Source organism: Molossus molossus, unplaced genomic scaffold (genome assembly GCF_014108415.1).
Source record: "Molossus molossus isolate mMolMol1 unplaced genomic scaffold, mMolMol1.p scaffold_m16_p_18, whole genome shotgun sequence".
Taxonomy (NCBI): domain Eukaryota; kingdom Metazoa; phylum Chordata; class Mammalia; order Chiroptera; family Molossidae; genus Molossus; species Molossus molossus.
The window spans coordinates 4,838,397-4,850,659 of NW_023425353.1; the positions used below are offsets into that span (position 1 = coordinate 4,838,397).

At 44.2% G+C, this 12,263-nt stretch overlaps 1 protein-coding gene across 2 annotated transcripts in view; it reads left to right on the forward strand.

Annotated features, from left to right (window-relative positions):
* The first annotated feature begins 6,162 nt into the window (after nucleotides 1-6,162).
* TMF1 (TATA element modulatory factor 1) overlaps nucleotides 6,163-12,263 on the forward strand; it is a 47,010-nt gene continuing 40,909 nt past the window's right edge. Inside the window, exons 1-2 of one of the 2 annotated variants that reach the window (XM_036267358.1) lie at nucleotides 6,163-6,626; nucleotides 9,236-10,446. In XM_036267358.1, the coding sequence (XP_036123251.1) occupies nucleotides 6,485-6,626; nucleotides 9,236-10,446 (1,353 nt within the window). In that variant the 5' untranslated portion in view covers nucleotides 6,163-6,484. The remainder of the gene's footprint in view (nucleotides 6,627-9,235; nucleotides 10,447-12,263) is intronic. The other variant, XM_036267359.1, reaches the window with a different exon arrangement.

Below are 12,263 nucleotides of genomic sequence, written 5' to 3' on the forward strand. Positions count from 1 at the left end.
AGGGTGTAATAAGAGAATATAATGAGATTATTTAGTGGGGTCTGGCTAACTGGAGTGAAGAGTATTTTTTAGTTGAATTTCTTGGGGTGACATTGGTTAATGAAATTATGTAGGTTTCAGGGGTACAGTTCTATAATACATCATTTGTATATTATGTGTTCACCATGCCAAGTCAAGTTTCCTTCTATCACCATTTACCTGCTCTTTACCCTCTCCTACCTCCTTCCATCCTGGAATGAAAAGTATTTGTCAAAAGGGGTAAGCACGCCCTGGCCAGTTTTGCTCAGTGGTTAGAGCATCGGTCTGTGGTCCCAAGAGACCCGGGTTCGGTTCCCGCTAAGGGCATGTACTTGGGTTGCAGTTTGTCCGCAGCTCTGCTTGGGTCGTGCGGGTAGCAGCCACTCGATGTGTCCCTTTCACATTGATGTTTCTCTCTCTCTCTCTCCCTCCCACTCTATCTGAATAAAAAATGGAAAAATGTCCTCAGATGAGGATTTAAAAAAAAAAAAGGGGGGGGGTAAGCACTCCAGCTGAGTCTTCAATGTTGGTATCCTTATTTTTCAAAATCAACTGGAAATTTGAATGTTTGTATGAAATCTGGCTTTTAAATGTTGGTAGAATTTTATGTTTAACACTATAGGAGCCAAACCAAACAGCCTCTGACAAGATTAGTAATCTGACCAATTAGATTTCTTCATATAGCCAAATGTTTTGTTATAATGTGTCAGTGAGATAACCAGAGATGCACAGCCAAATTATAAAGGAGCGCTTAATTCTTGCCGGCGGGCTGCGGGGGTCATAATCTCCCCTCAGATCAGCAGTCCTGATTCTTCTTGCTCCTCCGATTTTAAAGCCAGAAGCCCCATCCTCCTTTTGCATCCCCCCCCCACCAAAGGACTGGTACAATAGTGGGTGTAACAGCAATTACAGAAGTCAAAATTAGCATTATTCACTGGGCTTACTGCAAATGCCTGCGATTAAATTGCAAATGCCTCCCAAAACGTGGGGCAACTATAATCTTAGGCAAAATTCCTTTACTTCTAGGAGTAATTAACCTATTATTGGAAAAATAGCGAGGAAGGTCCATTGATGATAAAAATGGAGTTATTTAGTCGCCTTAGCCAAGAGGCCTACATAAGAATGGAATGTAGTCGCCTTGGCTTCGGGGCCCAGGTCATTCCCCACTGCTTTTCCTGACAAGTCAAATTGTTGATTAGATTTAGTTTTTATGAGGCCGTTTATTAGACATGGCCCAAAGGCTAGGAGTAAACATAGTGTAGTGAGAGGGCTGGCAATGGCGGATAATAGAGCTGTAAACCGATTTTCAGATTGTCGCCTTTTTCTTTCTTGTTCCTTGCTATTTTTCCTAATGATAAACTTTCTTGAATAATCCCTAAATTATTCACATAAAAACAGCATTTTCCTCCCAGTGCAATACATAATCCTCCTTCCTTAAGAAATAAGAGGTCTAATCCTCGCCTGTTCTGTAGGACCATTTCTAAGTTCCCAGTTCCATTGGGGCCCAGGTCTATAAAGATTCCCCTAAACAGTTATAACCAGAAAAATCAAAGTCCTGATAAATGCAAGAATCTTATCTGGAGAGGCCTGAACCGTCCACTTTGCTTTCCCCCCTCACCTGGGAATGGTGCTGCCAGATCGGGATGCCGTTGGAGAAGGCAGGATGAGTGTTTAGTCCCTTCCAGGCCAGAGTTAGTCCCTGGGTGGTGAACTTCTTTACCCATATTGAGTCCCTGGGAGGGAAAAGATGCAAAGGGTCCGAGGTGGGCATAGGCAGGCCATCGCAGACGTGTTTATGGACAGCTTTCTGGGCGAACTGCAGGGCCTGCAAGAACTGTAAGAGGGCAAGGGGAGCAGAGTTGTCCAGTTTTTACCAGTTTCTAAAGTAAATTTGGTTAAGGTTTCCTTTAAGGTCTTGTTTATGTGCTCGTATCTGCCTGGAAATCTGTGGGCGGTAAGCACAACTGAGCTTCTAATTTATATCTAACCCTTTAGAGATGTCCTGTGATCTCTTGGCTATAAAGGCAGGGCCACTGTCTGATCCAAGAATCAGGAGTAGCCTAAACCTGGTCCTCCCTTTACTACCTCCCAGACTGTTATCCCATCACCAGGGGCAAGCTCTCCCTCTCTGTGTCCTATTTCCTTCCCTTCTTGAGTATTTCCAGTGTCCCGACTTCCTGTAATATATATGTGCCTTTATTTTTTATTTCCTCTGCATAATCCTTTTTTTTATTTCTTGCATAGACCCTCTGCCACTTTCCTAGTCCTTCCCCTGACATTAACCTGACAGCTTGCTCAATCTATCTGCAGTCTGCACATTCCCGTTTTTCTTTTCTCCTTCCTCCCTACTCAGATCTACACAGTCCTGCTCCCCTCTGCCTTCTCCCTTTCCCTGTGACCTTATTGGACATTACCTGCCTCTCAGGAGTTCAGTAAGCTTGGTGTAACCTAAGTGGGTAGTCTTGTGCGCTGGTTACTAAAGTCCAACCTAGAGCCTCTGAGACCAACAGCCTCCCATCAGGCAGTGCGACCATCCACTGATTTCCTTTATGGCTTGTTTCTGCTTGGTTAGGTCATTTTCTGACCTAGTGTATCTGGAGAGGCCCCACTGGTTTTAGGGCTGCCTCTTGAGCTTCCTGGTGCAGCAGATTTCCCTGTGCCTCTGTGAAGTTCCCTCTTTGATGTCCTTCCCGGCTGAGGTTAATAACCCTCATTCCCCGTAGATGGCGCTATGCACGTGCGCTGTGGTAAAGGCATATCTGCTGTCAGTGTAGATGGTTACTGACTTCCCCTTGCTCCATTGGAGAGCCTGGATTAGGGCTATGAGTTCAGCCTGTTTGGCTGAAGTTCTCCTATTCAAGGACTGTGACCAGATGACACAGTCCAGAGTTACTACTGCTGCCCCAGCATACCTGATTTCTTCCTGGACGTAGCTGCTCCCATCCGTGAACAATACCTACTCTGATGATGGCAGTGGGACATCCTGAGGTCTGGGCGGGCCGTCTGCAATATGTCCATTGCCTCCAGGCAGTCGTGTAGAGGTTCCTCCGGGTCATTGTCAGGAGCAGGCTGGCAGGATTGATGGCCAATGGCCTGAAGTGGCAGTGGCCAGCAACTGAAAAGTCACTGGAGAAGATCACGTCTGAATAGGGGGTATGGGCACTCCAGCATGACCAGAAACAAATGAGTCACAGTATTTTTCCCAGGGTCTATAGTCCTCTTTGAAGTCCAGGGGTAGGTTAGGGGCCCACTGGCTTGATCAGGACTGAGTCTGCTGCACTAGTATCTACCAGGAAACTAACTAGTTTGTCCCCTATTGTCTTTTTATTTTTGGCTCCCAAGGGCTCAGTTGGAAGGAGCCCTGGCCCTGTCATTTTTTTAAGTTAAAGATTTTACTTTGTTCCCCTACACCTGACTTTGCCCTTGTCTTTTCTATCCCTAATTGGGACCTAGGCCTGCCATCCTGACCCTTCCTAGGGTGATCCATCCCCGTGGGTTCTGTTTCCCTTAAGGCTGCTACTACCACCTTTGCTATTTCAACCAATTTCTTTAGGCCTAGCAGGAGAACATGGTGAAAAGTGTCCAAGGAAGCCCTCCCCCCTGCAGTATTTGGGTCCCACCGTGGGCAGAGGGATGGGAAAATTTCCTCTGATGCCAGGTTTTCAAAAAGACTCAGGGAAGGGAAGCGGCATAGTAGCATGTGTGTTTAGTGGGGCAGTGTTTTTCAACTCTCCAAGAGCACTTCGCATTTGTGCCTGGGTTCCCTATTTTCAATTCACCAAAGTTCAGACAAGCTTGTTGGAAACTTGCTGCTGCCAATCCGGGAGGGGCAGACAGATGAGCTGCCTGGGCTGGCACCAAAGGAACATGCCCCTTCCCTGGCCTGACCGCCCTCCCTGGGGAACCCTGTGGCCTCTGGGTGAGTGCCTGTGTGCCTGCCCCCCACCCCCATTTCCCAGGATGAGGGTCTTTCCACATTGGAGCCCAGTCCTGATGCGAGGCGCCATGCGGGACGCACAGGGCGGCCCACTGACAGGGGTGGCCCCTGAATCATTTATTACTCTGTTAACTGCCTGTAGCAACTGAGCTACAAAATCTCGATATGGCTCTTCAGGTCCTTGTCTGATGGATGTAAGATCTAGCGAAAGAGTTCCCTTTTGTTGAGAACTCTTTCCAGGACTTCAAAGCACAAATATTAATCACAACTGTAGCAGAAGATGGTGGTGGAGTCTTTAAGGACTCAGCCTTTCTTGGCTTTCCTTGAGTATTTCACTACAACCTGCCTCCCCACCTTATTAGCTCCCTGAATGCCCCCCATTGGGGATTTGGCCCACAACCTGGGCATGTGCCCTGACTGGGAATTGAACCAGCGACCTCTTGGTGCGTGGGTCGACGCTCAACCATTGAGCCACACCAGCCGGGCCTTTTGCTGTATCTCTGCCTTGTAGGCACTTCTCTACCTTTGCTCAGGTTTTTCTTGGGGCCCAGTTTGGGGCCCACTACTAGCATTTGTGCCCTAATCAGAAACTTCCTCAAATCTTTCTCCAAGAATGTTTACTATGCAACCCAATGAGGTCTTCTCAGCACTAGGGCTGCTATCCCTGATTAGACTAACCATAACAAAGTTGAGGGAGACACAGTAGGGAGGCAAATAAGGACAAAAACAAGGGAAGACACACAAAACAGAAACTTTTGCTTCACCTATCTGGCTGCTCCTCTCGCGGAGATTTCAGATGCCTCTTGGCTTGTGGTAGGTAGGAATAAGCTCCCAACTCAGATCAGGTTCACTGGCAGACACACACAGTTACATTCACACAGTCACACTCACACACCATTTTAATTTTCCTTCCAGAAATTCCCTATCCTGAGCGGCACCTGTGCTGTTTGGGAGGTGATCAGTCTCCCTTTCCGCCCCAGTGGTGGGTCTGAATGAACAGCATTTGCCAGATTTGAACCCCTACCTATTGTCTTAGGGGGAGTCCCAGGAGAGGAGAGGCTGCACCGTGTCTAGCCCTCTCATTCTCATCCAGATAGACCGGTCACCCAGAACTCACCTCCGGAGGCTTCTACCAGGTCTCCTTCAATCTCTTTGGGGACATCTTGGCATCTCCTGGCTGCTCGTTGGAAACCCATGTAGGATCTTTGGGGTCCTGGAACTCAGGGGGCGCCTCCCCTCAGATCTGTAGGGGTCTGGAGGCCGGATCAGGAGAGGCTGCCTGTCCTAGGCATCTATTTCTTGGTGTCACAAAACACCAGGAATCTTGCTGGGGCCTTTAAATGTTTAATGTATCAGCAAGATAACCAGAGATGTCGGCGGGCTGTGGGGTGCATAGTCTCCCTCAGATCAGCAGTCCTGATTCTTCTTGCTCCTCCGATTTTAAAGCCAGAAGCCCCATCCTCCTTTTGCCCCACCCCCACCCCCAGGACCGGTACAATAGGACTGGTGTGACAGAGATTACATAAGTCAAAATTAGCATTGTTGACTGGGCTCAGGAGTACCTGCAGATTCCTGCAATTACTGATACTCAGAAACTGCAAATGCCTCCTAAAACATGGGGCAACTATAATCTTAGGCAAAATTCCTTTACTTCTAGGAGTAATTAACCTATTATTGGAAAAATATTGAGGAAGGTCCATTGATGATAAAAATGGAGTCATTTAGTCACCTTAGCCAAGAGGCCTACATAAGAATGGAATCTAGTCACCTTAGCCTTGGGTCCCAGGTCAGCTTGAAGAGTGCATGCAGAAGTTGTATTTTAAATAATATGCACAATACACATTAATAGAGTAATAGGCTTAGTGCTTCCCATGTTTGTATTGACTGGGGTGGAGAGTGGATCTGTATTGTAAGGCAGAGAGTGTGCCTTCTGTACCCTTGCTCTAGGCTGTAACTCATTATGGAAGATGGCTTTTAACTTCTATCAGGTGGGCTGGGTTAGGTTTGCTTACACAATGCGGAGTATTTCTAGGCACACCGAAAGAATTAAGTATTTGGAACAAAGCGCTAAAAAGAAGTGGGCCTCCCAAACTTCCCTTCGCTTGCCATTATTGCTGGCAAGGCGCTACTCTTAGTAGGGCGAGCTATTTTCTAAGAAGGAACGCACCTGAAAACTCGGCTGAGAATTCCTGCTCTACCGGTGGAATCATGGTCGATGTAAGCCGTTCCGCATTCCTCGGTAACTAATGGCAACCCTGGGCTCCGGGATGTGACGTCGACGTTCCTCCTGTTTCGTCCACCCACGGAACTCGGGGCGCCTGAGTCGGGTTGTTGTGTACGTGGAAGGAGCCGGCGCATGCGCAGTCCCGCCCTGTCGTCTGCGGTGGGAGGGCTGAGGGTAACCTCCCGCGCTGGGGAGACTTGGGGTCATGGGCGCCCGCTGACAGCCCCGCGAGCGGAGGAGCGGGCTAAGCCGAGCCGGCGCAGCCTCCCCGGACTTCCCGCCAGGTGCTGCCGCCAGGAGCGAGGATGAGCTGGTTCAACGCGTCCCAGCTCTCCAGCTTCGCCAAGCAGGCCCTGTCCCAGGCCCAGAAGTCCATCGACAGGGTCCTGGACATCCAGGAAGAGGAGCCGGGCGCCTGGGCCGAGACCATTCCGTACGGAGAGCCGGGTACGGGGCGGCCGGGCTCGGCGGAGCGGGGCGGGGCGGCCTCTGCCCTTTCCGAGGGACGATCCGACCCCGGTGCTCCTCGCCGGTGGCCTTGGGGGCGGGTCCTGCTGGCCTCCAGCGACCGGGACTCCGAGCACAACCCGGAGACGAGCTGCCGCGCCTCCCACACTGTCCGGAGCTTCTGCTCGGGCCGCAACCTGCGCTTTGGGGCTTCTCGAGCTCAGCCCCGCTCGTGAGTGCGGGTCGCTGTGGCCAGTGTCTCACCCCAAGGGGAACGAGGCTCAGAAAGGCCGGTGGCTCCAGGGCCACTCGGCGGCGGGCGGGCTGTGCTGCAGCTGCGCCCCCGGGGCTGGGCCCACAGTTGGGCTTGAGTCCAGACAGGGACTGGACTGGGCAGGGGTCTTCAGCTGCTTTTGGCTCTAAGACTGAGGAACCCGTCAGCATTGCATTGTTGTGTGGGGTAAAGATTTGCAGGGTTGGCGGGGGGGAGGGGGGGTGAGCTCTGTGGAAAAGAAATTCTTTACTTCTCCTTTCTGGGTTTTGCTCTTGATTTTACATCGTTTAAAAGTCAGGACCAAAATTTGAGGCACCATATTTTAAGATTTTGGGAGCCCTTGTCTATGTCATGACCCTATTACTTTTTACAAGCAGGTAGACCTTGTTGGAGTAGCTCAACTTTCTTGTTCATGGGCTTCCTCCCATTTTGAATAATGAACTTTAAATGCAAGGATGCTCGTTTTATGAAACCCTGGGCTTGAATTGTGCTATATAATTCATTTTTATTGATTTTTACAGAGAGAGGACGGGAGAGAGAGAGAGAAGCATAAACAAACATCAGTGTGAGAGTGAACCGGCTGCCTCCTGCAGGACCCCCGTGGGGATGGAGCCCACAATCCCGGCTTGTGCCTTGACACCTCCAGCCCACCCCACCCAATCCCGGGGAACCAGCGAACTCCCAGTGCACAGCACCAGGCCCAACCAACAGCCATGCGGGCCAGAGCTGTATGATTTATTTTTAAAAATAGGTTGTCCAGAATAGACTCAGATTTTAGTGAAATGCCAAAAATGTTTATTGAGCACCTCTGTTTCATTTTACATTGCTGTCATTCCAACATGACCAATCTTCAGAAAGGAATACTTTAAGTGGATATCAGATAAACCTGGACTTTATATAAAACGTTTTCCAAGAGGCAAATTTGACTTCTGTAATTTATTAAGATGATGTAATAAATAAAATTAATTAGCAGTCTTGCTTGTTCATTTGCATCTTAAATTTTGGGTTTCACCTTTTTACATGGTTTTCATATACTGAACAAATGGATATAAAACTATGTCCTTAAACTGAAGTTTCCTACATACTTCCAAAGTCATATTAAAGGATAGATTTTAATATAGGGCTTGGTAGTTTCTAGCAGTTTTTAGGTATTTGTGTTCTGGCCACCAACTTCTAATATTACATAATTTGTGATAATTCTCCTCAGCTATGTTTGAATTTAAATAAGGCAGAATTGCCCTGCCAGTGAGGCTCAGTGGTTGACTGTCGACCCATGCACCAAGAAGTCACTGGTTCGATTCACAGTCAGGGCGCATGCCTAGGTTGTGGGCCAAATCCCCACTGGGGTCATGCAGGGGACAGCCAGTCGATATTCTCTCTCATCAATGTCTCTTCCTCTCCCTTCCCCTCTCTCTAAAATCAATAAAGAAAAGGTAGAATTGTCTTTAAAATAAATGCTTTATTTTAGGGAATATGCCATTTTTTATCATTGGGTTTTTTTAGTAAGATACATATGTCTGACCAATACAGTTGTGTGTTTTTTTTAAATCCTAGTGTAAGTTACCATTTATATCAGAAAGCAATAATTTTAATAAAAATGCACATTTCTGAAATACATATGACCTACTAATTGCTAACATAATTTAGAGTTTAGAAAGAAAACAAAACTTTCTTATGGAATGGGTTTGGAAAGTAGGACTTGGAGAGTGAGCTTGTTATTAAGTGAATGAAAATGTATTCATCTTCTAGAGGTTACTGTTCCCATTAGTTTACTTTGATCTTTGGACAGGGACATTTGTCACCAGTATTTTGGTTCAGTTTTTTAGTGTTGCCCTCTTGTCTAGCTCATAACTATGTTTTATTCTTGATATTACAAGAATAAGATTAATATGAAACTAGCTGAATAGAAGGTAAGGTCACTTTGCCATGATTGCACATGACCTATAAGTGAAGATACTGTTTATTATGATGAAACTCATCATGTGTATCTTGGACTTAGCATGGGTTTTAGAACATACCATTACTTTCTTAATTTGTTGTGGGAGGGAACCACATACTTGCTTCTGGTAGTCCAGGCCCAGACCAGTTTTTTATCTTTGTTCCTAGTTCCTCTTGGACAGATGCACACCATGTTTCCCCTTTAAGGCCAAAAGTTAACCCATGAACTAATTAGTTTTTTGTAAGCAAGGAGTTTAACAGGCAAATTTTGGGTTGTATTCCATAGATTTTCTTTTTTTAAAATATATTTATATTGACTTATTATAATGATTGTAATATTAGTGTAATATATATATAATTTTTATATTTAAATATGTATATGTATTTTTTGTCAAAGGAATAAGTCCCCCTGTCAGTGGAGGATGGGATACTTCAACCTGGGGGATAAAATCAAATGCTGAACCTCAGAGTCAACCAGTAGCCTCTCCTAAAGCAATTACAAAGCCAGTTCGGAGAACGGTGGTAGATGAATCTGAAAATTTCTTCAGTGCCTTTCTCTCTCCAACTGATGTCCAGACCATTCAGAAGAGTCCAGTGGTATCCAAACCACCAGCTAAATCACAGAGACCAGAAGAAGAGGTGAAAAGCACCTTACAGGAAACTGTACACACTGGACAGTCAAGAACACCTGAATCGACTGAGATAAAAGTGAAAGACTCTTCTCCCTGTGTATCCTCAGGGGAAACTCTGGTAGTAGATACTCTGTCACCTAAAACTGAAGGCAAGCATGGAGAAACCATTAATAAAGAATCTGATATGAAGGTGTCAACCATAAGTTTGAAAGCATCTGAGAGTGTAACTAATGTGAAAACAACTAGGGAAAGTGTATCTAATATGTCTGCACAGTCTCTCACAGCAGAAACAAAGGACATGGCTTCCGAAGCAAAGGAACAAAAACACGAAGACAGACAGAGCAATACACCTTCTCCTCCTGTTAGTACCTTCTCATCAGGTACTTCTACCACCAGTGATATTGAAGTTTTAGATCACGAAAGTGTAATAAGTGAGAGCTCAGCAAGTTCGAGACAAGAGACTACAGATTCAAAATCAAGTCTTCACTTGATGCAGACATCTTTCCAGCTTCTCTCAGCATCTGCTTGTCCAGAGTATAATCGTTTAGATGATTTCCCAAAACTCACTGAGAGTTGCTGTTCATCTGATGCTTTTGAAAGAATAGACTCGTTTAGTGTACAGTCATTAGATAGCCGAAGTGTAAGTGAAATCAATTCAGATGATGAATTGTCAGGAAGGGGTTATGCTTTAGTACCTATTCTCGTTAATCCTTCAACTCCAAAGACTAAAGTAGTTGAACCTGTTGAAGGAAAATCTGAGGAAGAAGTAAATGAAACATTAATTATACCCACTGAGGAAACAGAAATGGAAGAAAGTGGACGAAGTGCAACTCCTGTTAATTGTGAACAGCCCGATATCTTGGTTTCTTCTACACCAATTAATGAAGGACATACTGTCTTAGATAAGGTGGCTGAGCAGTGTGAAGCTGCAGAGAGTCAGCCAGAAGCACTTTCTGAGAAGGAAGATATTTGCAAGGTAACTGTAGAAAGTGGAAGAGGATTTTTAAATATACTTTTTAGAAATTAAATCGTGTTTATTTTTAATATTCAGTGATGCATAATGTTTGTACTGATGAAAAAAACCAGGTATTTTGCCTTTTAAAGGTAGAATTAAGTACCTTAAAATTGAAGAATTATTCATAATAATTTATTTGAAATTTCTCCAAGTCAACTATGGTAGTAGCATAAGTTTCAATATAACTAAGCATAAAAATGTTTTCATCTTATGCCTTTGCTGTTGAGTCCTTATCACCTTAGAATTCTCTTATACTATGCTCATTCATTTGTCACTCTGCAAAGGACTGTCTTTATATGTTATCTTTAACTCCTTTGCCGATAGAAGTGTTAAAACAAATCTAAATATATGGGTTTTCTTATATCAAAACATTTTTTGTATATTCACATTATTTGTAGCAAATTTTAAATGAAAAGTTATTTTTTAGATTAATTGATGTATTCTGTTGTTATTAATTTTCTTTTATGTTATTTTTGATATTCCCTACGAATAGCTATCATACATGAATCAGAAGGGTGCATGTCCAAAGAACAGAGGCATTGCTTAGGAATGTCAAATTGCTTCTACCTAATGCAGATAAAAGGAAAGTGCTGTAAATTCTTTAACATTAAGTCACAGTTTCGGTTTTTCCTATGATTTTTAGGTATAGAAATTGAATTGGATCTGGCTTCTTTAATAGACTACTCTGAGATATAGAATGTCTTGAAGAAATGTCCTGTAAATGTCATGTACTGAATTATTTAATGTAAAAAAAAGTGCCAGATTCTTTTACCTGGGTTTAATATAATTCACATACAAAATGCCATGCTGAAGCCTTACTGGCAGTGTGAATTCCTAGGAACCAATACTGTTTAGTATCAATAAGATATTTTTGAACTATTTTCAGAAAGTAAGTGATTTCCTAATTAATCTAGGCCTATCAAGTAAAAATTATTATTAATTTTTTTAGTACAAAAGGCACCATCCTTCCCCCTTCATATACAAGTTTATCACTGCTAAGGAATAAGATATTCTATTTTTTTTTTTTTTTAAGTCCTCACCCGAGGACATTTTTTGATATTTTGTTCAGATAGAGTGGGAAGGAGAGAGAGAGAGAGAAACATCGACGTGAAGGGGACACATTGAGTGGTTACCACCCACACGACCCAACCAGGGCCGGGGACAAACTGCAACCGAGGTACATGCCCTTAGCTGGAACCGAATCCGGGTCTCTCCGGACCGTAAGCCGACGCTCTAACCGCTGAGCCAAACTGGCCAGGGCGAGGAATAAGATATTCTAACCATTTCCTTTTGTTTAACTTTATTCCAGTATATTCTGGTGATTTTAAAATTACATGCTTCTGGATTTTCTAAAGTTAACTTTTTAAATACACTGTATCATACAAAAAATGTTACATATTATATGTTTGGATTAAAGAATAATATGGAAAAAATGCACTTGTATATCCACTACCCAGTTAAAATATAGAACATTACTAGAGGCTTTGAAGCCTCTCTTTTTATTTATTGATTTTTTTATTACATCTAGTCCTCTTTTTCTTTTGGTGGGATATATACATTCTTCCCAAGTTTTTGCTATTTCAAACTGCTGTAAGTGTTCTTATATAACACATACAACAGGTGTCTACTCTAAGGTAGACCTAAAAGTAGAATTTTCTACATCAAAGGGTATGTAGATCTTCAACTAGATATTGCCCGATTATTTTTCAAAGTGGTTTACTAATTTATACTCCCACTTGCTACATGCTTGTACTAATTTATACTCTCCTATCAGCTGT